This window comes from Gopherus evgoodei, chromosome 23, assembly GCF_007399415.2.
Source record: "Gopherus evgoodei ecotype Sinaloan lineage chromosome 23, rGopEvg1_v1.p, whole genome shotgun sequence".
NCBI classification, from domain to species: domain Eukaryota; kingdom Metazoa; phylum Chordata; order Testudines; family Testudinidae; genus Gopherus; species Gopherus evgoodei.
In genome coordinates this window covers 14,790,934-14,814,717 of record NC_044344.1, presented here as the reverse complement: position 1 = coordinate 14,814,717, position 23,784 = coordinate 14,790,934, and the positions used below count along the sequence as shown (strand labels likewise).

The 23,784-nt window shown below is 47.4% G+C and overlaps 1 protein-coding gene and 1 long non-coding RNA gene across 3 annotated transcripts in view; both read left to right on the top strand.

Moving 5' to 3' along the window:
* The window catches only part of ARHGAP27 (Rho GTPase activating protein 27), an 81,387-nt gene that overhangs the window by 3,445 nt on the left and 54,158 nt on the right, over positions 1–23,784 (top strand). For both annotated transcript variants that reach the window (XM_030541181.1, XM_030541182.1), the window contains one exon: positions 21,789–22,670. In XM_030541181.1, the coding sequence (XP_030397041.1) occupies positions 21,789–22,670 (882 nt within the window). The remainder of the gene's footprint in view (positions 1–21,788; positions 22,671–23,784) is intronic.
* On the top strand, positions 5,034–14,368 carry LOC115638979. Its single transcript, XR_003997552.1, has 3 exons — positions 5,034–5,221; positions 10,461–10,466; positions 14,358–14,368. It is a non-coding gene; the product is annotated as an uncharacterized LOC115638979 (long non-coding RNA).

Sequence of the window (23,784 nt, the reverse complement as noted above, 5' to 3'; positions counted from 1 at the left end):
TCTTGTTAAGCCTTTGGCCTGAACATCTTCCTGTGGCAGAGAGTTCCACAGTCTAATCTCATGTTGAGCATAAAAGATATTTCCTTTGATAGGGTTTGAATTTTAATGACATTTATTGTCCTCTTGCTCTCGTTTTTATGAGACAGGGAGAACAGATGCTCCAATCTCCCTTCTCTACCAGTCATTATGTACAGACGTTTTATTATGTCCCCTCTTATTTGTCTCCTTTCTAACAAGCCTAACTGTTTCAGTCTCTCTGCACAGGGAGTTTTCCCAGGTACATGATCATTCTCTGAGCCCCTCCAGTTCTGCAGTTCCCCTTGTGAGATGGGCTGACCTGTGCAGCTCACAGCATCCAGGCTCCCCAGTGAGCCAAATCAAGCCATTAGGCTATCCCTTGTGTTATTCTCTATCCCACGGCTGATTCGGCTGCACATCTTGCTGGCTTTCCTGGCAGCAGTCGAGAAGAACACGTTGCTTTATTGTGACTTGGCTCCTGTGGGAGGATGAAATGCTGTTTTCCTGTCATTATGTTATTGCCGCAGCACTCGGAGACCTCGGTCAGGGCCCGGGCCCCATTGTGCTAGGTGCTGGACGAATGCGGCGGGAGGCTGGGCTCTTTTCTGACCCACATCCAAAGAACTAATCATTGTGTCAGCTCTGCAGCTCTTGCAGCCAGTTTGAGTCATTGCCTGATTTACACTGTTGCTGCTTCTCCCTCTCCTCCCTAGCGATGCCAAAGGGACATAGAGCACCAACCCAGCCCATGATGGGGGACAGGAAAAGGTCATCGAGCCACATTCCCCCATGCCCATCTCCAGCTGCACCAAACAGCTGGGCACAGCAGGGACCGAACCTGTAGGCTCTGAGTACCCACCACATGTAGCTATAGAATCATAGAATATCAGGGTTGGAAGGGACCTCAGGAGGTCATCTAGTCCAGCCCCCTGCTCAAAGCAGGACCAATCCCTGACAGATTTTTGCCCCAGTTCCTTAAATGACCCCCTGTCAGGGTTTCCTACTCACTCTGAACTTTGGGGTACAGATGTGGGGACCTGCATGAAAAAAACCCTAGAGTTATTTTTACCAGTTTAGGTTTAAAACTTCCCCAAGGCACAAATTCCTTCCTTGCCCTTGGTATCGCTGCCACCATCAAGTAATTTAAACAAACATTTAGGGAGGGCCACTTGGAGCCCTACCTCCCCCAAAATAGCCCCCCAAGCTCCCTACACCCCCTTTCCTGGGAAGCTTGAGAATAATATCCTAACCAATTGGTTACAAAATGAGCACAGATTAACCCCCCTAGGTCTTTAGGACACTGAAAAACAATTAGGTTCTTAAAAGATGTTTATTTAAATAATAATAATAATAATAATAATAATAACCTTTGTAAAATTAGGATGGAAGATAACTTTACAGGGTAACAAAAAGATTTAAAACACAGGATTTTCCCTCTAGGCAAAACTTTAAAGTTACAAAAACAGGGATAAACCTTCCTCTTAGCATGGGAAAAATTCACAAGCTACAACAAAAGATAATTTAACACATTTTTTTACTATTACTTACTATTTTTGTAATATTAGATGCTTAATTTAGATATGGCTTAGGGAGATGTATTTTCTCTGTCCTGGTTCCTTGCTGACCTGGAGAGAACAAAGGAACCCAAAACAAAAACCTTCCCCCACAGATTTGAAAGTATCTTGTCCCCGTATTGGTTCTTTTGGTCAGGTGCCAACCAGGTTATCTGAGCTTCTTAACCCTTTACAGGTAAAGGAAGGATTAACCCTTTATAGGGTAAAGAGGGATTTTATGCTACCCTTAGCTGCATGTTTATGACACGCCCCCCAAATCACAGACCGTGCTGGACAGCCTGCTCCATACTGGCTGTGATTTCTTCCTGGAGCTCTAGGAATAAACAGAATTAATAAGACAGATGAACCTCTAGATACACTACTGATTATATAAAACCTAACAATATTTTTTACATTTTAAGGATGATTTTAACCAGTTGATTTTGGGAAACGTTTATGGGAGAGTGCATCAGCCACTTTGTTAGAAGCGTCTGAAATGTGTTGTATTTCAAAATTAAAACTTTGGAGAGCTAAACTCCACCGAAGAAGTTTTTTGTTATTGTTTTTGATGGTGTGAAGCCACTTTAGCGCAGCATGGTCAGTTTGCAGGTGGAAACGCTGTCCCCAAATGTATGGGCGTAGCTTCTTCAAAGAGTATACAATGGCGTAACGTTTTTTTTTCGCTGATTGAGCAGTGGCATTTTCTCTCAGACAGTGTTTTGCTGAGAAACACGACAGGATGGAATTTTTGATACAGTCCTTCCTACATTAAAACTGCTCCCAGCACGCTTGGATGCGTTTGTGGTTACTAGGAATGGTTTGTCAAAGTCTGGGGCCCTTAGCACGGGGTCAGACATGAGTGATTGCTCTGAGCTGGTTAAAGGCCTTTTGACACTCTTCAGTCCACTGAACTGCATTTGGCTGTGTCTTTCTGGTCAGGTCTGTCAGTGGGGCAGTGATTTGGCTGTGGTGCGGTTTAAATCGCCTGTAATATCCGGCCAAGCCTAAGAAGGATTGGACCTTTTTCTTTGACGCTGGGACAGGCCACTTTTGGATAGCACCCACCTTGGCCTGTAGGAGGTTGATAGTTCCCTGACCCACCTGGTGTCCAAGGTAAATCACTTTGTTTAGGACTATTTGACACTTTTTAGCCTTAACAGTTAGTTCTGCCTTTCTTATGCGCTCGAAGACTTTTTGCAGATGCTTCAGGTGTTTTGCCCATGAATTAGAAAAGATGGCCACATCATCAAGGTAGGCCACTGCAGATTTTCCCAATTCTGCTAGGAGACTATCTACAAATTTTGGAAAGTGGCAAGTGCATTTTGCAGCCTGAAAGGGAGCACATTAAATTTATACAGCCCTGCATGGATGATGAAGGCTGACCTTTCCTTGGCAGATTCATCCAGCAGTACTTGCCAGTACCCCTTGGTTAAGTCTAAGGTGGAGATGAACTGGGCACATCCCCGTTTCTCCAGCAGCTCATCTGTGCGTGGCATTGGATAGTTATTTTGGGCGAGTTACAGCATTTAGCTTACGGTAGTCCACGCAAAAGCGTATCTCCCCATCTGGCTTGGGAACTAGAACTACTGGAGATTCCTGTTTTATAGCAGTTTTGGCTTGAGGAGACACTCGTTAAGGTTGGGTTCTAACTGGGCGAGCATTACCTGTGTCAATGGAGTGGTATGCCTGTTCGGCCCATCCTGGGGTGGCTGAGAACATCGGCGCAAAGCTAGTGCACAGCTTTTTGATCTGCTGTTGCTGCAGATGTCCAAGGGTCATGGAGAGGTTCACCTTTTCCACACCACCGTTTTTCCTTTGTAGTAGACACCTTCAGGCCACTCAGCGTCATCTCCTCCGTGGGCTGTAAACTGACAAACCTTTAACTCTCTGGAATAAAAGGGCTTTAGAGAATTAACATGGTACACCTTAGGCTTTAGGTTTGAGGTGGGGGATGCTATGAGATAGTTAACAGCTTCCAGGCACTCTTGGACCATGAATGGCCCTTTTCACAATGCTTCCATCTTATGGGCCTGGAGCGCCTTCAAGATCATGACTTGGTCTCCTATTTTGAAGGAACGCTCTCTGACATGTTTCTCATACCAGGCCTTTTGCTCTTCCTGAGCATCTTTTAAGTTTTTTCTAGCAAGAGCTAAAGAGTTTTGGAGGGTGTTTTGTAGGTTGCATACAAAGTCCAGAATGTTAGTCCCTGGAGAAGGCGTAAACCCCTCCCATTGCTGCTTCACCAACTGTAATGGCCCCTTAACCTCGCAGCCATACACAAGTTCAAATGGTGAAAACCCTAAACTGGGATGTGGTACAGCCCTGTAGGCAAAGAGCAACTGCTGCAACACTAGGTCCCAATCACTGGAGTGCTCATTTACAAATTTACGTATCATGACCCCCAAAGTTCCATTAAACTTCTCCACCAGGCCATTTGTTTGATGGTGGTAAGGGGTGGCCACCTAGTGGTTCACCCCATGAGCTTCCCGCAGGCTTTTCATGGTCCCTGCCAGGAAATTAGTTCCTGAATCTGTAAGGATGTCGGAGGACCAACTTACCCTGGCAAAAATGTCTGTTAATGCCTGGCACACACTTTTAGCCCTGGTGTTGCTTAGAGCTATTGCTTCCGGCCATCGGGTAGCAAAATCCATGAAAGTCAGTATGTATTGCTTTCCCCTGGGTGTCTTTTTTGGAAAAGGACACAGAATATCCACAGCTACTCGCTGAAATGGAGCCTTAATTATGGGGAGTGGCTGGAGAGGGGCTTTGACCTGGTCTTGGGGTTTTGCTTGGTCTCACTGGAAGCGATGTAGGTGATGAGGCTGTTTCCGTTGACTGTGAATCGCTCTCCGCTGGTGCACTATGTTGTGTTTCAGGCTCTAGCTGAGCCTCTTGCGTAGGTTCATCTGCTGATGCCAGTGCAGGCTCATGGTGCCCTCTGGCGTTGAAGTTGTAGATGGGGTTGCAAGTGCTGGATTCAGTGCCAGGAATGGTTCTGGTGCTGGTTGCTCTGCCAGTTCTGATTTTTGAGACTGACTCTGTGCGACTGGATCCACTACTGCTGTCACAGACATTGGCATGGGGTCTGGTTCCACCACCTCAGTCTGAGTCTCGGGTAACACAGACTGGGCCCTTGTAGAAAGCGCAGGAATGGAGCTAGGCGTGAAGGTTTGCTTAGCCTGGCTGCGAGTGACCATTCCCACCCTCTTGGCTAGCTTCGCATGGTTGGCCCAGTCTTCCCCGAGCAGCATGGGAACTGGATAATCATCATAGACTGCAAAAGTCCAATATTCCTGACCAGCCCTTGTACTGGACAGGCAACTTGGCTGTAGGCAAGTTTAGAGAGTTTTACATGGAGGGTTGAATCGTGACCTGGGCCTCTGGGTTGATGAATTTGGAGTCTACTAAGGATTGGTGGATAGCTGACACCTGTACTCCAGTGTTTCTGCTAACCTTCTTCCCAGCCACACTTACGTTTTCCCTTTGCTCTGAGGATATCTGAGAGGAATCTGGGCCTGGGAACCTTTGGTGTGATTCTGGTCTAATGAACTGCAGTCTGTTGGGGTTCTTGGGCAGCTGGCCTTTACATGACCCAGCTCATTACATTTAAAACATCATCCAGCTGACTGGTCATTGGTAAAGGGTTTGGGGTTTTCCTTGGGACGTAGGTAGGGCCTTGGGCTGCCCCTGGTGGTAGAGTTTTGTTTCAGGTTTCCCCTTCTGATATTCCCTCCAACTGCTACTAGTGTTTTATTCTTTTCTGCCACCTTCACCCATTTGGTTTCAATCTCCCCCCCTTGATTACAGTTTTGGGCTTCCCATCTAGGATGTACCTTTCTATTTCCTCAGGAACACCCTTTAAGAACTGATCCATTTGCATTAGGAAGGACAGCTCTTCCAGAGATTTAACACTTGCTCCTGATATCCAGGCATCACAATTTTTTACAGTGTGGTAGGCATGTCGGGAAAATGCCACGTCTGGTTTCCCCTTCAGGGCTCTGAACCACCAACGGGCATGCTCAGGTGTTAGCCCCATTCTAATTCTGGCCTTGTTTTTATAAAGTTCATAACTGTTCCTGTGTTCCTTAGGCATTTCAGCTGCCACCTCTGCGAAGGGTCCACTGAACTGCGGCCTCAGCTCCACCATATACTGCTCTGTAGAGATGCCGTGCACAAGGCAGGCTCTTTCGAAATTTTTTTAAGAAGGCCTCTGTATCATCGCCTGCCTTGTAGGTGGGGAATTTTTTGGAATGGGGAGTGGCACTGGGAGAAGGATTGTTTGAGTTATCTGGTAGACCCAGCTTAGCCCTTTCCAGATCTAAGCACTTCATCTCTAACTCCATATCCAAGTGTTTCGCCTCTGCCTCCAAACATTTTGTTTTCACCTCTGCCTCCAAGTGTTTTGCCTGTTTCCTCTCCTTTGCATCCAACTCCAAACGCTTTAAGGCCATCTGTCTTTCATGTTCTTTCTGTCTCTCTTCAGCTTCCAATCTGGCTAATTCTGTTTTTTTCTGGATGTTACTTTCTGTCATCCTCGCCTTTCTACACTTAGCCTTGCTTAACCTGAGATCTAGAAAGAAAGAAAAAAAACAGCTTGTGAATTCCCTTGCAAGACTTAACTACTCTGCTCTGAGGCAGAGAAAAAAACTCCAGCTGCTTTCAGCTACCAAAAAAACACCTTCCTGGCTTTTAAGCAGCCAAAAGAAAAAATGTTTTTAAACTCCTCAGGCCTGTGCTTCTGGTTCAAAATTATCCCACCATGTCAGGGTTCCCTTCTCACTCCGAACTTTGGGGTACAGATGTGGGGACCTGCATGAAAACCCCTCTAAGCTTATTTTTACCAGTTTAGGTTTAAAACTTCCCCAAGGCACAAATTCCTTCCTTGCCCTTGGTATCACTGCCACCACCAAGTGATTTAAACAAACATTTAGGAAGGGCCACTTGGAGCCCTATCCCCCCAAGCTCCTACACCGCTTTTCCTGAGGAGGCTTGAGAATAATATTCTAACCAATTGGTTACAAAATGAGCACAGATTAAACCTGGGTCTTTAGGACACTGAAAAACAATCAGGTTCTTAAAAGAAGTTTATTTACAAAAAGAAGATAAAAGAATCACCTCTGTAAAATTAGGATGGAAGATAATTTTACAGGGTAACAAAAAGATTTAAAACACAGAGGATTTCCCTTCTAGGCAAACTTTAAAGTTACAAAAACAGGAATAAACCTCCCTGTTAGCACAAGGAAAATTCACAAGCTACAACAAAAGATAATCTAACGCATTTTCTTGCTACTACTTACTATTTTTGTAATATTAGATGCTTAGTTCAGATATGGCTTAGGGAGATGTATTTTCCCTGCCCTGGTTTCTTGCTAACCTGGAGAGAACAAAGGAACCCAAAACAAAAACCTTCCCCCACAGATTTGAAAGTATCTTGTCCCCTTATTGGTCCTTTTGGTCAAGTGCCAACCAGGTTATCTGGGCTTCTTAACCCTTTACAGGTAAAGGAGGGATTAACCCTTTACAGGGTAAAGAGGGATTTTATGCTACCCTTAGCTGTATAAGCAGCGAAGAGTCCTGTGGCACCTTATAGACTAACAGAAGTTTTGGAGCATGAACTTTCGTGGGTGAATATCCACTTCGTCGGCCTCTGAGGTGCAGGGGAGTGCAGGGGGAGTGCTGGCTTAAAGCAAGGGCACTTAGGGATGCCACCTTTTTAACACAGACATATAGTTGTAGGTGCCTCAATTTTTTGAGGGACCCAGCATCAGACGTTTCCAGGATGACAGGGGGGTGGGCCAAGCACCTCCAGGCCAGACAGTGTTGAGAGCAACCCAGGGAGACTGAAGTTGGTCTCCCAGGAACTGAAGCAACTTCTGGCCACTTCCCCAGGTCCTGTGCCAGGATTAGGTCCACATGCCCAGCTAAGTCACTGTAGCAGTTGAGGCCAGTCTCCAGGCCTGGCCCAGGCTCTGGGGAAAAGGTCACGATCTCTGTGCTCCTCCGATTCCTGGGGCCACCAGCCACGGACTGCCCCATTGTGGCTGTCTCCAATAACACTCCTCCCAGGCATGCCCTAGACCCATCCCTTTGCCCGCGCGGGGAGCAGGAAAGGTTGGTGCAAGGTTTGGGTCTGGCAGCTCTGTGCCATCTGGGAGGCACCAGGCCTCGTCCTGTGGCAGGGAGCTGCAGTGATCTGCTTCCCACAATGCCGCTTTCCCTGTGACGGTGAGCACATCAGGCACAGCTGTGAACTCCACTGCTCAGGGTCACAGAGCCTGGAGAGCACCTGCCCCCTGCTCTAAACCCCTGCCGCCTCGTCCATACTGCCTGCTGAGGCGTGCACACCTAGCAGCTCCCCCTTGTTGGGTGCAACTGCCCAGCCAACCGTGCCAGCTCCAGGCACTAGATGCGCTCTGGCCTGGAGTAGGCAGGAGGTAATGGATCTCCAGGGCCTGTCGGGAAAAGGGGCTGTGCAGCCCAGGTCTGAACAGCTGTAGAAACAGCTTGCCTGGGGGTGCAGGAGAAGGAGTACGGCAGGGACCAGCAGCAGGGAGACCAACGACAGAGCTGGTGGTGCCCCCAGTTCCGCGTTTACACTGAGCTCCATGCCATACGGGCAGAGATCCCACCATGAACAGTGAGGAGAAGGAAGGGGGAGATGCAGCAGCGCACTCCAGCTGCCGCAAGCCAGGGACCCATCTGAGACTCCACCACAGTCTTGCCTGTGCCTCCAGATAAGCGCGAAGGAGCCTGATGCCCAGGAGGGGAACTTGGGTAAGATTGTGTGTGCATTTCTCCTGATGATGTTTAAATGTAAAGACAGTGCCTGGCCCATCCTCACGCTAACAAGACACCAGTATCAACTTTTCCTTGTTCACTCAAATGAGAAGAGCTGGAGGCACAACAAACAGAGGTAGTGGAGGCATCTGCTTTTCCCCTGTACGGCCAGGTGGTGGGGGGCATGCGGAGCAGGAGGGTTAGGGACACGGGGGTGTCCCTTGTATCCTCACTTGATAATTGCTCTGTTTTGTTCATTTCCTCTGGGGCACCTGGCTCTGGCCACTGTCGGAAGACAGGACAGTGGGCTAGATGGATCTTTGGTCTGACCCAGTGTGGCTGTTCTTACGTTATGTTCTCCTGAGAGATCTCAGTGACATTTCCACGGAGGTTTCTAGGGATGGCAGCCTTATTTCTTCCTCCACAGTAGGACATCTTCCCATGCCACTCTGCGGCAAGTTCAGCTGGCACCATTGCAGTGCACAGGCTAATGGCACATGTGCCTGGGACACTTCGGGCTCTGTGCCTTTGTTCCCCTCAGGAGTGAGATCAGCTAAAGCCACCCGCGCCTGTGGAAAATAGCGCCAATATTCAGTGCCACTGCCCTGCACTCATACCCGTGCTACAGCCAATGACACTTTGTTTCATGCAACCAAAAATCCTCCCCCCACCTTTCTCTTAGTGGGCCATCCGCACCGTGGCTGGGGCTGGAGAGTGGTTCTGGGCAGATGCGCCCCAAAGCTGAAGTTTCAATAAGCATGACTTATTAAGCACTAGAGGCAGGGAGTTCTGAAATGCGTCTGCCCCTTTCCGTTGTGCCTGTAAATCCAATGAGGCGTCTGTGTGTTTTCTCTGTGACTGCTGCCATTGTGGCTTGAATGAGCCCTCCCCAGGCCCGCAGAATGCCTGACCCTGAGGAGGAGGAGGAAGAAGACTGGGGAGGACAACTAGAGGGCCATATGTCCATCAGCCTGGAGAAGGGAGGAGCAGAGAGGAGAGAGGCCCAGAAATCCCAGCAGAACAAGGGAAGGGAGATGTAGCAGGACATGATGTGTTTACAGAGCCGTTGGCCATTATTCTTGAAAATTCGTGGTGACTGGGGGAGGTCCCAGATGTTTGGGAAAAGGCAAATATACTGCCCATCTTTTTAAAAGGGAAGAAAGAGAACCCAGGAAACTACAGACCGCTCAGCTTCACTTCAGTCCCCAGCAAAATCGTAACACGGGTCCTCAAGGAATCCATTTTGAAGCACTTGGAGGAGAGGAAGGTGATCAGGAACAGTCAACATGGATTCACCAAGGGCAAGTCATGCCTGACCAACCTGATTGCCTTCTATGATGAGATAACTGGCTCTGTGAATATGGGGAAAGCAGTGGATGTGTTAAGTATCAGAGGAGTAGCCATGTTAGTCTGGATCTGTAAAAGCAGCAAAGAGTCCTGTGGCACCTTATAGACTAACAGACGTATTGGAGCATGAGCTTTCGTGGATAAATACCCACTTTGTTGGATGCATGTAGTGGAAATTTCCAGAGGCAGGGATATATATGCAAGCAAGAATCAGGCTGAAGATAATGAGGTTAGTTCAATCAGGGAGGATGAGGCCCTCTTCTAGCAGTTGAGGTGCGAACACCAAGGGAGGAGAAACTGCTTTTGTGGTTGGCTAGCCATTCACAGTCTTTGTTTAATCCTGAGCTGATGGTATCAAATTTGCAGATGAACTGAAGCTCAGCAGTTTCTCTTTGAAGTCTGGTCCTGAAGCTTTTTTGCTGCAGGATGGCTACCTTTAAATCTGCTATTGTGTGTCCAGGGAAGTTGAAGTGTTCTCCTACAGGTTTTTGTATATTGCCATTTCTAATATCTGATTTGTGTCCATTTATCCTTTTACGCAGGGACTGTCCAGTTTGGCCAATGTACATAGCAGAGGGGCATTGCTGGCATATGATGGCATATATTACATTGGTGGACATGCAGGTGAATGAACCGGTGATGGTGTGGCTGATCTGGTTAGGTCCTGTGATGGTGTTGCTGGTGTAGATATGTGGGCAAAGTTGGCATCGAGGTTTGTTGCATGGATTGGTTCCTGAGTTAGAGTTACTATGGTGTGGTGTGTAGTTACTGGTGAGAATATGCTTCAGGTTGGCAGGTTGTCTGTGGGCGAGGACTGGCCTGCCACCTAAAGTCTGTGAAAGTGTGGGATCATTGTCCAGGGTGGGTTGTAGATCCCTGATGATGCATTGGAGGGATTTTAGCTGGGGACTGTATGTGATGGCCAGTGGAGTTCTGTTGGTTTCTTTCCTGGGCTTGTCTTGCAGTAGGAGGCTTCTGGGTACACGTCTGGCTCTGTTGATCTGTATCCTTATTTCCTTGTGTGGGTATTGTAGTTTTGAGAATGCTTGGTGAAGATTTTGTAGGTGTTGGTCTCTGTTTGAGGGGTTGGAGCAGATGCGGTTGTACCTCAGTGCTTGGCTGTAGACCATGGATCGTGTGGTATGTCCGGGATGGAAGCTGGAGACATGAAGGTAGGGATAGCAGTCGGTGGGTTTTCAGTATAGGGTGGTGTTAATGTGACCATCACTTATTTGCACCATGGTGTCTAAGAAGCGGACCTGCCAGGTAGATTGGTCCAGGCTGAGGTTCATGGTGGGGTGGAAGCTGTTGAAATCGTGGTGGAATTTTTCCAGAGTCTCCTTCTCATGGGTCCAAATGATGAAGATGTCATCAATATAGAGAAGGGGCGTGAGTGGACGAGAGCTGAGGAAGCGTTGTTCCAGGTCAGCCATAAAAATGTTGGCATATTGTGGGGCCATGTGGGTGCCCATAGCGGTGCTACTGATCTGGAATTAGTTGTGTGTGAGGATAAAGGCACAGAGGAGCTCAGCAATCAGTTGTGCTGTGGCATCATCAGGGATACTGTTCCTGACAGCTTGTATTCCATCTGTGTGTGGGATGTTTGTGTAGAGAGCCTCTACATCAATGGTGGCTAGGATGGTGTTTTCTGGAAGGTGGATGTGATATACCTTGATTTTAGCAAAGCTTTTGATATAGTCTCTCACAGTATCCTTGCAAGCAAGTTAAAAAGTATGGATTGGATGAATGCACTTAGGAAGGAAGAATCCCATGCACCGCTACAGGCTGGGGACTGACTGGCTAAGCAGCAGTTCTGCAGAAAAGGACTTGGAGATTACCATGGATGAGAAGCTGGATATGAGTCAGTAGTGTGCCCTTTTTGCCAAGAAGGCCACCAGCATATTGGGATGCATTAGTAGGAGCACTGCTAGCAGATCGAGGGAAGTGATTATTTCCCTCTATTTGAGAGGCCACACGTGGAGTAGTGTCTAGTTTTGGTCCCCTCACTACAACAGGGGTGTGGACAAATTGATTCATAGATTCATAGATTCTAGGGTCAGAAGGGACCAATGTGATCATCTAGTCCGACCCCCTGCACAAAGCAGGCCACAGAACCCTACCCATCCACTTCTATAACAAACCCCTAACCTATGCCTGAGTTATTGAAGTCTTCAAATTGTGGTCTGAAGACCTCAAGCTGCAGAGAATCCACCAGCAAGTGACCCATGCCCCACACTGCAGGGGAAGGCGAAAAACCTTCAGGGCCTCTGCCAATCTGCCCTGGAGGAAAATTCCTTCCCGACCCCAAATATGGTGATCAGCTAAACCCTGAACATGTGGGCAAGACTCACCAGCCAGCACTCAGAAAGGAATTCTCTGCAGTAACTCAGATCCCATCCCATCCAACATCCCATCACCAACCACTGGGCATACTTATCTGGCGATAATCAAAGATCAATTGCCAAAATTAGGCTCTCTCATCATACCATCCCCTCCATAAACTTATCAAGCTTAATCTTAAAGCCAGATATGTCTTTTGCCCCCACTACTCCCCTTGGAAGGCTGTTCCAGAACTTCACTCCTCTAATGGTTAGAAACCTTCGTCTAATTTCAAGTCTAAACTTCCTAGTGTCCAGTTTATACCCATTCGTTCTTGTGTCTACATTGGTACTAAGCTTAAATAATTCCTCTCCCTCCCTAATATTAATCCCTCTGATATATTTATAAAGAGCAAGCATATCCCCCCTCAGCCTTCTTTTGGCTAAACTAAACAAGCCAAGCTCTTTGAGTCTCCTGTCATATGACAGGTTTTCCATTCCTCGGATCATCCTAGTAGCCCGTCTCTGAACCTGTTCCAGTTTGAATTCATCCTTCTTAAACATGAGAGACCAGAACTGCACACAGTATTCCAGGTGGGGTCTCACCAGCGCCTTATATAACAGTACTAACATCTCCTTATCTTTGCTGGAAATACCTCACCTAATGCATCCTAAAACCGCATTAGCTTTTTAAACGGCCGTATCACATTGGCGGCTCATAGTCATCATGTGATCTACCAATACCCCAAGGTCCTTCTCCTCCTCTGTTGCTTCCAACTGATGCGTCCCCAATCTATATCTAAAGTTCTTATTACTAATCCCTAAGTGCATGACCTTGCACTTTTCACTATTAAATTTCATCCTATTACTATTACTCCAGTTTACAAGGTTGTCCAGATCTTCCTGTAGGATATCCCGGTCCTTCTCCGTGTTAGCAATACCCCCCAGCTTCGTGTCATCCGCGAACTTTATTAGCACATTCCCGCTTTTTGTGCCAAGATCAGTAATAAAAAGGTTAAATAAGATTGGTCCCAAAACTGATCCTTGAGGAACTCCACTAGTAACCTCCTTCCAGCCTGACAGTTCACCCTTCAGTATGACCTGTTGTAGTCTCCCCTTTAACCAGTTCCTTATCCACCTTTCAATTCTCATATTAATCCCCATCTTTTCCAATTTGACTAATGATTCCGCATGTGGAACCGTGTCAAATGCCTTACTGAAATCTAGGTAAATTAGGTCTACCACATTTCCTTTGTCTAAATAGTCTATCACCTTCTCAAAGAAGGAGATCAGGTTGGTTTGGCATGATCTACCTTTAGTAAAACCATGTTGTACTTTGTCCCAATTACCATTGACCTCAATGTCCTTAACTACTTTCTCCTTCAAAATTTTTTCCAAGACCTTACATACTACAGATGTCAAACTAACAGGCCTATAGTTACTTGGATCACTCTTTCTCCCTTTCTTAAAGATAGGAACTACGTTAGCAATTCTCCAGTCGTACGGTACAACCCCTGAGTTTACTGATTCATTAAAAATTCTCGCTAATGGGCTTGCAATTTCATGCGCCAGTTCCTTTAATATTCTCGGATGAAGATTGTCCGGGCCCTCCGATTTTGTCCCATTAAGCTGTTCAAGTATGGCTTCTACCTCAGATGTGGTAATATCCACCTCCATATCCTCATTCCCGTTTGTCATCCTTCCATTACCCCTAAGCTCCCCATTGGCCTTATTAAAGACTGAGGCAAAGTACTTATTTAGATATTGGGCCGTGCCTAGGTTATCCTTAACCTCCTTTCCATCCTCAGTGTGCAGTGGTCCCACTTCTTCTTTCTTTGTTTTCTTCTTATTTATATGGCTATAGAACCTTTAACTATTGGTTTTAATTCCCTTTGCAAGGTTCAATTCTACTTGGCTTTTAGCCTTTCTCACTTTATCCCTACATGTTCTGACCTCAATAAGATAGCTTTCCGTGCTAATCCCACTCTTCTTCCACTCCTTGTAGGCTTTCTGCTTTTTCTTAATCACCTCTCTGAGATGCTTGCTCATCCAGCTTGGTCTACAACTCCTCCTGGAGATAGTCCATCAGAGAGCAACAAAAATTATTAGGCAGTTGGGGCACATGACTTACGAGGAGAGGCTGAGGGAACTGGGGTAATTTAGTCTGCAGAAGAGAAGAGTGGGGGGGGATTTGATAGTAGCCTTCAACTACCTGAAGGGAGGTTCCAAAGAGGATGGAGCTCGGCTGTTCTCAAGTGACGGCAGATGACAGAACAAGGAGCAATGGTCTCAAGTTGCAGTGGGGGAGGTCTAGGTTGGATATTAGGAAACACTATTTCACTAGGAGAGTGGTGAAGCACTGGAATGGGTTACCTAGGGAGGTAGTGGAATCTCTATCCTGAGAGGATTTTAAGGCCTGTCTTGACAAATCCCTGACTGGGATGATCTAGTAGGTGTTGGTCCTGCTTTGAGCAGGGGATTGGACTAGATGACCTCCTGAGATCTTCCATCCCTAATATTCTGTGACACAATGGGGCTTCTCAGGGAGCAAACCAAGTGGTGCAGACCCTGGTTGACCTACAGGTCCTTGCCGTCCTTGGAGAACTTCATGGTAGCCGCTCCCTACATCCCCCACCATATTATGTGGTGTCACAGGCTGCAGCAGTACCCTACCACACCCCGCTGAGGGACAGCAAAGAAAACCACAGTCTCATATACCTGACCTGTGAGAACCGTGTGTGTGTAGCCACAGTGGACTACATTCACATGCTGAACCACACAGAACAGTTTGTTGCCTTTCCAATTTTAAAGTCACGTTCTGTTCATTTACGTTAAAACTTTGTATTGCATCACCCGTTGCTCTTCCACCCGGAGTTTGCCACTCGGTACATGTATATTTGTGGAGAATAAACTGCTCTGTATGACTTCACAGCACACATTCCAGAATGCAGGGTGGTGCTGAGTGCACTCAGCCCTTGGACAGCAAGCACCGCATAATTAATAGCTTCAAGAAAACTCAGTCTATTTACCAGTGTAGAGCAAGTTCTACACAGTTCCCAGCAGCACCCAAAGCTTCCAGCCCAGAGCACATGCCAGCACAGAACGCAACTCTGACCGACCATTGAAGTGCTCTTCTAAAGTCTCCTTCAGCCACGCAGCCAGTCCAGTCCTACTGTGTTGGAAGAAATATGGCTGCCAGTGTCATCCCTAGATTTCCTCAAGAGTTCTCAGGAGAACATAACATACCAGTCCAGGACTAGCCAGTGCTCGTTTCTCAAGCCCAGAAGTGATACTCTGCTGCCAGCAGCTGCTCTGTGAATGCCACCCATAATCTGAAATTGTTTTTCGCTGCTTCCCTCAGCAAACTGTCCTCCAAGAAACTGTCATGTTCCCCATTGTTGCAGTAAGTCCCACAGGTCTGCAAATACAGGGTGAGTCATTTCTACCCTACACCATAGTGCAAAAAAATTCCTCAAAGACATTGCACTGAATAGTGGTGCATGGCACATTGGGATACCTACCTGTGATGCACCACACTCTGGTCAGTACATGCAGTGTCGACGCAAGCAGCCAGGTAGGCATGTGCACGAGCAATATACTAACTTTGGCAGCTGGACGCCGACATAACTTGTGTTGACCGAAGTTTGTAGCATAGACACGGCCTAACATGGTGCCTTCATAGCCAAAGCTCATGTGCCCAGGTAACTGAGGGCTCTGTCCTGTGCTCTTTGGTTTCATTGGTCCAGGGTGGGAACCGGCATAGAGCCCGTACATGAAAACAGGATGGTGAATGTGAAGACAAAGCACCTCATTTAATATCAGAGACATGCACAGTTGACACACATCATCAGCACTGCCAGCCTCAGACACTCAGCCATCATGAATCAGGCCTGCAAATGTCATGAGATTGGTATGAAGATCATAAGTGTTTAAAAAACAATATATTTGTATCCTTTATGTATTTATTCTGGTCTCTATGAGTCTTTACAGGGCACATGGGCCCAGGGCCGCCCAGAGGATTCAGGGGGCCTGGGGTCTTCAGGAGCGGGGGTCCTTCCGCTCCGGGTCTTCAGGGCACTTCAGCGGCGGGTCCCGAAGCAAGTGAAGGACCCGCCACCGAACTGCTGCCGAAGACCTGGAGCGGAAGGAGCCCTCGCCACTGAATTGCCACCGGAAGAAGCTCCAGGTCTTTGGCAGTGGGTCCTTCACTCGTTCCGGGTGTGTTTGGCAGCACGGAAGAACCTGCTGCCGAAAACTCTCATGGGGGCCCCTGAAAACTCTCGTAGGGGCCCCTGCAGGGCTTGGGGCCTGGGGCAAATTGCCCCACTTGTCCCCCCTCTCCCCTGGGCGGCACTGCATGGGCCATGTTTTCAAGCTTTTCTCCACAATCATGAGGGCTAAAAAGTCCTCTTTTTAAAAAACGGAGATTTCCCCCATAATCCCAGGAGTTGGGGCTTTAACACCAAACACCATGATACTCAAGATAAAAGTCACACAAGCTGGCAACCTCTGGATTTTGAGGGCAGGTAGTTACTGGTGAGGGGTAGTCATAGGCACTGACTGGGAAAAATTAGTGGATGCTCTGCACCCACCAGCAGCCAAGTTCCCCACCCCACCCCGCTGCTTCACCTCCTCCCCCGCCTCCTTCCCTAAGTGTGCTGCAACACTGCTCCTCCCTCCCTCCCTCCCTCCCAGCGCTTGCTGCCGCCAAACAGCTGTAACAAGCTACAGGAGGGATGGGGAAGGAGCGGGATCTTGGCGCACACAGCGGAAGATGTGGGGCTGGGGCAGGGATTTGGGGAAGGAGTCGAATGGGGCTGGAGTGGAGACTTTGGGAAAGGGCTTGGTGGAGTGGGGGGGGAGTTGAACACCCATCCGTGCTATTAGAAGTCAGCGCCTATGGGTAGAGTTAAGGGGGTTTGGGCAGCTTGTTAAGAAGTTCAGTGCTCTAAGAGAGGAAGGATGATCCAGTGGTCACTAGCTAGACTCATATTTAGTTTATGATCCACTATCACTCCCAGATCTCTTTCTGCAGTACTCCTTCCTAGGCAGTCATTTCCCATTTTGTATGTGTGTAACATTGTTCCTTCCGAAGTGGAGTACTTTGTATTTGTCCGAATTGGATTTCATCCTATTTACTTCAGACCATTTCTCCAGTTTGTCCAGATCATTTTGAATTTTAATCCTACCCTCCAAAGCACCTGCAACCCCACCCAGCTTGGTATCGTCTGTAAACTTTGTACTCTGCATGCCATTATCTAAATCATTGATGAAGATGTTGAACAGAACCAGATCCAGAACCAATCCCTGCATGACCCCATTATTATGCCCTTCCAGCATGACTGTGAACCACTGATAACTATTCTCTGGTAACGATTTTACAACCCATTTTGCACCCACCTTATAGTTGCTCCATCTAAGTTTTATTTCCCTAGTTTGTTAATGAGAAGGTCACGTGAGACTGTATCAAAAGCATTACTAAAGTCGAGATATACCACATCTACCACTTCCCCCTTATCCACAAGGCTTGTTACCCTGTCAAAGAAACCTGTTAGGTTGGTTTGACACGATTTGTTCTTGAGAAATCCATGCTCTTATTTATCACCTTATTTTCTTCTAGGTGTTTGCAAACTGATTGCTTAGTTATTTGCTCCATTATGTTTCTGGGTACAGAAGTTCAGCCGACTGGTCTGTAATTCCCTGGATTGTCCTTATTTCCCTTTTTATAGCTTGTCACTAGATTTGCCCTTTTCCAGTCCTCTGGAATCTCCCCCATCTTCCATGATCTTGCGAAGATAACTGCTAATGGCTCAGATATCTCCTCAGTCAGCTCCTTGAGTATTCTGGGATGCATTTCATCGGGCCCTGGTGACTTGAAGATATTTAACTTATCTAAGTAATTTTTAACTTGCTCTTTCCCTATTTTAGCCTCTGATCCTACCTCTTTTTCACTGGCATTCACTGTGTTAGATGTCCAATCACTGCTAATCTTTTTGTTGAAAACCAGAACAAAAAAGACATTTAGCACTTCTGCCATTTCCACATATTCTGTTATTTTTCCCCCTCATTGAGTAATGGACCTACCCTGTCCTGCATCCTCCTCTTGCTTCTAATGTAATCTAAAGGGCGGTGGGTTTGAGCACTGGCCTGCTAAACCCAGGGTTGTGAGTTCAGTCCCTGAGGGGGCCATTTAGGGATCTCAGCAAAAATCTGTCTGGCTGGACTAGATTGACCCCCTGAGGTCCCTTCCAACCCAGATATTCTGTTTGTAGAATGTTTTCTTGTTACCCTTTATGTCTCTAGCTAGTTTAATTTCATTTTGTGCCTTAGCTTTCTAGTTTTGTCCCTACATACTTATGCTGGTTTTTATATTCATCCTTTGGAATTTGATCTAGTTTTCACTCTTTGTAACTCTCGTTTGTTTGTTTGTTTTTGAGTTTCAGATTATTGAAGATCTCCTGGTGAAGCCAGGGTGTCTTCTGGCCAGACTTCCTGTCTTTCCTATGCAGTGGGATAGTTTGCTCTTGTACCTTTCATAAAAGTCTCTTTGAAAAACTGCCAAACCTCTTAAACTGTATTCTCCCATAGACTTGCTTCCCATAGGATCCTACCTACCAACTCCCTGAGTTTGCTAACCTCTGCCTTCTTGAAATCCATTTTCTTTATTGTGCTGTTTTTCCTCCTACCATTCCTTAGAATCATGAACTTTATCCTTTCATGATCACTTTCACCCAAGCTGCCTTCCACTTTCAAATTCTCAATCAGTTCCTCCCTATTTATCAAAAATCAAATCTAGACCAGCCTCTCCCCTAGTAGCTGTCTCATTCTTCTGAAATAAAAAATTGTCTCTAATACATTCCAGTAACTTCTTATACAATCTGTGCCCTGCTGTGTTATTTTCCCAACAGATGTCTGGGTAGTTGAAATCCCTCATCACCACCAAGTCCTGTGCTTTGGGTGATTTTGTTAGTTGTTTAAAAAAAGCCTCATTCACCTCTTCTTGCTGGTTAGGTGGTCTGTTGTAGACCCCCTGGCATGCCATCACCCTTGTTTTTAATCCGCTTTTATCCTTACCCAGAGACTTTCAACAAGTGTCTCCTATTTCCAAGTGTACAAATCTGTGATAACTAAGGCAACACCTCCTCCCTTTTTCCCTGAATATCCTTCCTGAGCAAGTTGTATCGTTCTATACTAATATTCCAGTCATGCGTATTATCCCACCAGGTCTGTGATGCCAACTATTTCATAGTTGTGTTTATTAACTAGCATTTCTAATATACTGTGACGGGGCTCGCTCACTACATTGGCTGCCCTGTCTCACACCATCTCTGGTTACAGAGGGGGGCAGTTGCCAAGGGCACAAACAGAGCATCACAAGAAGGGGCCTACGGGGACGGCTTGCCAAGCACTTGGAGCTGGGGGAGACACAGCAGCCACACACACAGTTTACAGGGAACAACACGCAGAGGCAGAAACATAGATCAGTCCCCACAATATTTCTGCTAGCCTCTGCCCCCTCTCTTCCTGGTCTACCACTCCTGGGTGGTGCTAGTAACAGCACCTTTACTTAAGGTTGCCTGATACTTCTCATTCTAAGACCCTGGTTTGGCTTATAACTTTGCCAAAGTTCAACAATTCTGGCTGAAATCTTCCAGGCAGGGGCTCGGGCTCAGGCTCCCACCACTGGTAGCCATGCCCCTGGTGGAGGGTGGGGGTTTTTGGGGAGAGCTCTCTCCCAGCACTACACAGCCATGAGGGAGTGCTTTAATGTTGCTAATGAAGACATACCCTAAGTTACTATCTTTCTTTGAGAAGATAACTGATTTTTTAGATGAAGGAAATGCAGTAGATATAATCTACCTGGATATCAGTAAGGTATTTGATACAAATTTTACATGAGAACTTATTAGTTAAATTGGAGATGATGTGGATTAATATGAGAACTGAAAGGTGGACAAGGAGCTGGTTGAAGGTGGGTTTGAGTCCAGTTCTGGGCACCGCATTTCAAGAAAGATGTGGAGAAATTGGAGAAGGTCCAGAGAAGAGCAACAAGAATGATTAAAAGTCTTGAGAACATGACCTATGAAGGAAGGCTGAAGGAATTGGGTTTGTTTAGTTTGGAAAAGAGAAGACTGAGAGGGGACATGATAGCAGTTTTCAGGTATCTAAAAGGGTGTCATCAGGAGGAGGGAGAAAACTTGTTCACCTTAGCCTCAAATGATAGAACAAGCAGCAATGGGCTTAAACTGCAGCAAGGGAGATTTAGGTTGGACATTAGGAAAAAGTTCCTAACTGTCAGGGTAGTTAAACACTGGAATAGATTGCCTAGGGAAGTTGTGGAATCTCCATCTCTGGAGATATTTAAGAGTAGGTTAGATAAATGTGTATTAGGGATGGTCTAGACAGTATTTGGTCCTGCCATGAGGGCAGGGGACTGGACTCGATGACCTCTCGAGGTCCCTTCCAGTCCTAGAGTCTATGAGTCTATGAGACTACAACGAGTCATACTGAAAGGTGAACTGTCAGGCTAAAGGGAGGTTACTAGTGGAGTTCCTCGGGATCAGTCTTGGGACCAACCTTATTTAACATTTTTATTACTGAGCTTGGCACAAAAAGTGGGAGTGTGCTAATAAAATTTGCAGACGACACAATGTTGGGAGGTATTGCCAATAGGGAGGAGGACTGGAATATCATAGAAGAAAATCTGGATGACTTTGTAAACTGGAGTAATAGAAATGGAATGATATTTAACAGTGCAAAGTCATGCATTTAGGGACTAACAATATGAATTTTTGCTATAAACTGGGGACTCATTAGATGGAAATGACAAAGGAGGAGAAAGACCTGGGTGTATTGGTTGATCCCAGGATGACTATGAGTCATCAATGTGATGCAGCTGTGAAAAGGCAAATGCAGTTCTGGGGTGCATCAGGCGAGGTATTTCCAGTAGAGACAGGGAAGTGTTAGTACCGTTATACAAGGCACTGGTAAGACCTCATCTGGAACACCGTGTGCAGCTCTGGTCTCCCGTGTTTAAGAAGGATGAATTCACACTGGAACAGGTGCAGAGAAGGGCTACTAGGATGATCTGAGGAATGGAAAACCTGCCTTAGGAGAGGAGACTCAAAGTGCTTGGCTTGGTTAGCCTAGCCAAATGAAGGCTATGGGGAGATTTGATCGCTCTCTTTAAATGTATCAGAGGGATAAATACCAGGGAGAGAGAGAAGTTATTTAAGTGCCAATGTGGACACAAGAATAAATGGCTATAAACTGGCCATCAACAAGTTTAGGTTTGAAACTAGGCGAAGGTTTCTAACCATCAGAGGAGTGATGTTCTGGAGCAGCCTCCCAAGGAGAGCAGTGAGGGCAAAAAACCCTAATTGGCTTCAAGACTGAGCTTGATAGGTTTATGGAGGGGATGGGATGACAGGACTGCCTACAATGGCAAGGACCCATCGGTGACTGCCAGTAGCAAAGATCCCCAATGACTTGAGATGGGACACTAGATGGGGAGGGTTCTGAGCTACTACAGAGTCCTCCCTATGTGCCACCCTGTTGGCCTGACTGGAGCCAGTCCCCCAAATATAGAAGTCAGACTACACCTATGCTAGTTAATTCCCCTCCCTGTTACAAGGAGATGGTTGGGTTCCACTGAAATCAGGTCTTTTGGAGTAAAGAGGGTGACTGGAAAGAGACTGCCTCAATGAACAGAGGGAAGCAGACTCTGGCAGGGCTAGAGGGTTGTAAACTTGTTTCCCTGCTTCGTGTCTTTCAGGCGGAGGAAACAGGAATTGTTCACAGGAAGCGGCTCCACAGTGCAGGGATTTCTCAGCCAGACATGGAGCCGGCCAGCGCTCTGGAGGATGTGTACGTCCTAGTGGAGTACGAATTTGAGTATGTGGCTAAGGATGGGACACTCATTTCCATAAAGCCCAACGAGCGGTACGTCCTGTTGAGAAGAACTAACGATCACTGGTGGCATGTTAAAAAAAGCAAGGACGCCCGTCCATTCTACATCCCGGCAAAGTATGTGAAGGAACTGCCCCCAGTCACCCGGCCCACCAGTGTGTTCGAGCTTCCTCCAGAAACCCCTGGACAGCTGGTCTCCAAGGATGCCTTGGAGACAATTGTCTTTCAGCCAGCCAGGGACCAGCCTTTGGCATATGAGTACAAATTCCAAAGTGCTGCTCAGCAGAAAGAGCAGCACAAAATGGATACCAATGAACCTGACACTGACTTGGGGGCTGGGTCCATGTGGTCGGGATCTGGAACTTTGGGGCCTGCTTGCAAAGACACCAGCTTCAAAGGCAAGACCCTGACTCGAGCCATAGGAGAGGGGAAAGACTCCCCTCCAGTGCTGAGCTCATTTCACAACCCTCACTGCGCAAAGAGGAGCAGTCACTCTCCGGCACTGCACATCCCCCCCATCGAGCACATGCGCCCGACGCAGTCCCTGGATGACCTGGCCAGGGTCACCCCCAACCCCCGACTTAGAGTCAGTCACATGGGGTCACGCAGGGTGGGGACCGCAGCAGGCACTTTGCTTTCCCCACAGCCTCTCAGCAAGAGCCAATCTGAGAACATTTATGAATCCATCAAGGACCTGGAGAGACAGGAGAAGGCAGGTACGCGAGCAGGGTCCAGCCGGTCAGCTCAGGTGAGTAGCACTGCTTCCTTCTGGGCCACAAAAGGGAACACAGGTGGGCAGTTAGCCGAGCTATGGTGACCAGATGTCCCGATTTTATAGGGACAGTCCCAATTTTTGGGTCTTTTTCTTATATAGGCTCCTATTACCCCCACCCCCGTCCTGATTTTTCACATTTGCTGTCTGGACACCCTAAGTGGAGCAGACTGGGAGTCAGCACTCATGGGTTCCTAGGCTAACTCAACCACCTTGGGCAAGTCTCTCCCCCCGTGTCCCCTACATCGGGGGCAAGGAATGTGCTGCTCATCTCATGACTAGTAAGCACCTGGAGCGCCTCAGAGAAAAGGCTGACGATCTAAGTGCTGCCGTGATCACACCTGCTTTGTGTGTTTCTGCAGGACCATGAGGAAACCCTTGGAAGGGCTGGTCTGGGGACTTTAAGGGGCTTTTCTGGCTTTCATTTATTTTTTTCAGTCCTGTGTCTGGTCTGGTCTGGTCTGTTTAAGGCCCAGTCCTGTAGCTTGTCCTATGCAATCAGCGTCCCAGCTGGTGAGGCTGAATAGCTGAGGTGGAAGGACACAAGGTCGTGTTCTGCCTGCAGAGCTTGTACCTGGGGGGGCAGAATATCCTAGTATTTCCCTTCAGAATCTCCAAGGAGTGCTCTGCCATGGCAGGGTGCGACCCAGGCCAGTGAGGGGTTGTGTCAGCCCTGCCCTGCAACCTGGGGCCCCTCACAGTGCTCCGCTGCTGTAGCTCCCACCTGGGCCGCTCACAAACAGCCAAACAGTCTGCAGGTCACACCCCGAGTGTCTGTCTGTAGCCACAGCCTGGTCCAGCCACTCTGGCCTCAGGAGCCTGTCTGCAAACACCAGCCACAGTCTGGCTTCCAGCAGCCTTGGTTACTACTCGCAGGGTGACCCTAACACTCCCTGTCCTGAATTCCCCCACCTACCCCAAAAAAGGCATGTTTTGTACTGGCCAGACCTCTCCTGGATAGTCCAGCTATACTAGGTCTGTTGCTCCTGTAAGGAGATCAGTGTACTGGTCTGCCACCTTCAAAGGAGTTACCCGCTCAGTTCCCATCACTGGCTTCGCTTTAATTAAAGACTAAAACAAGTTGCTTGTC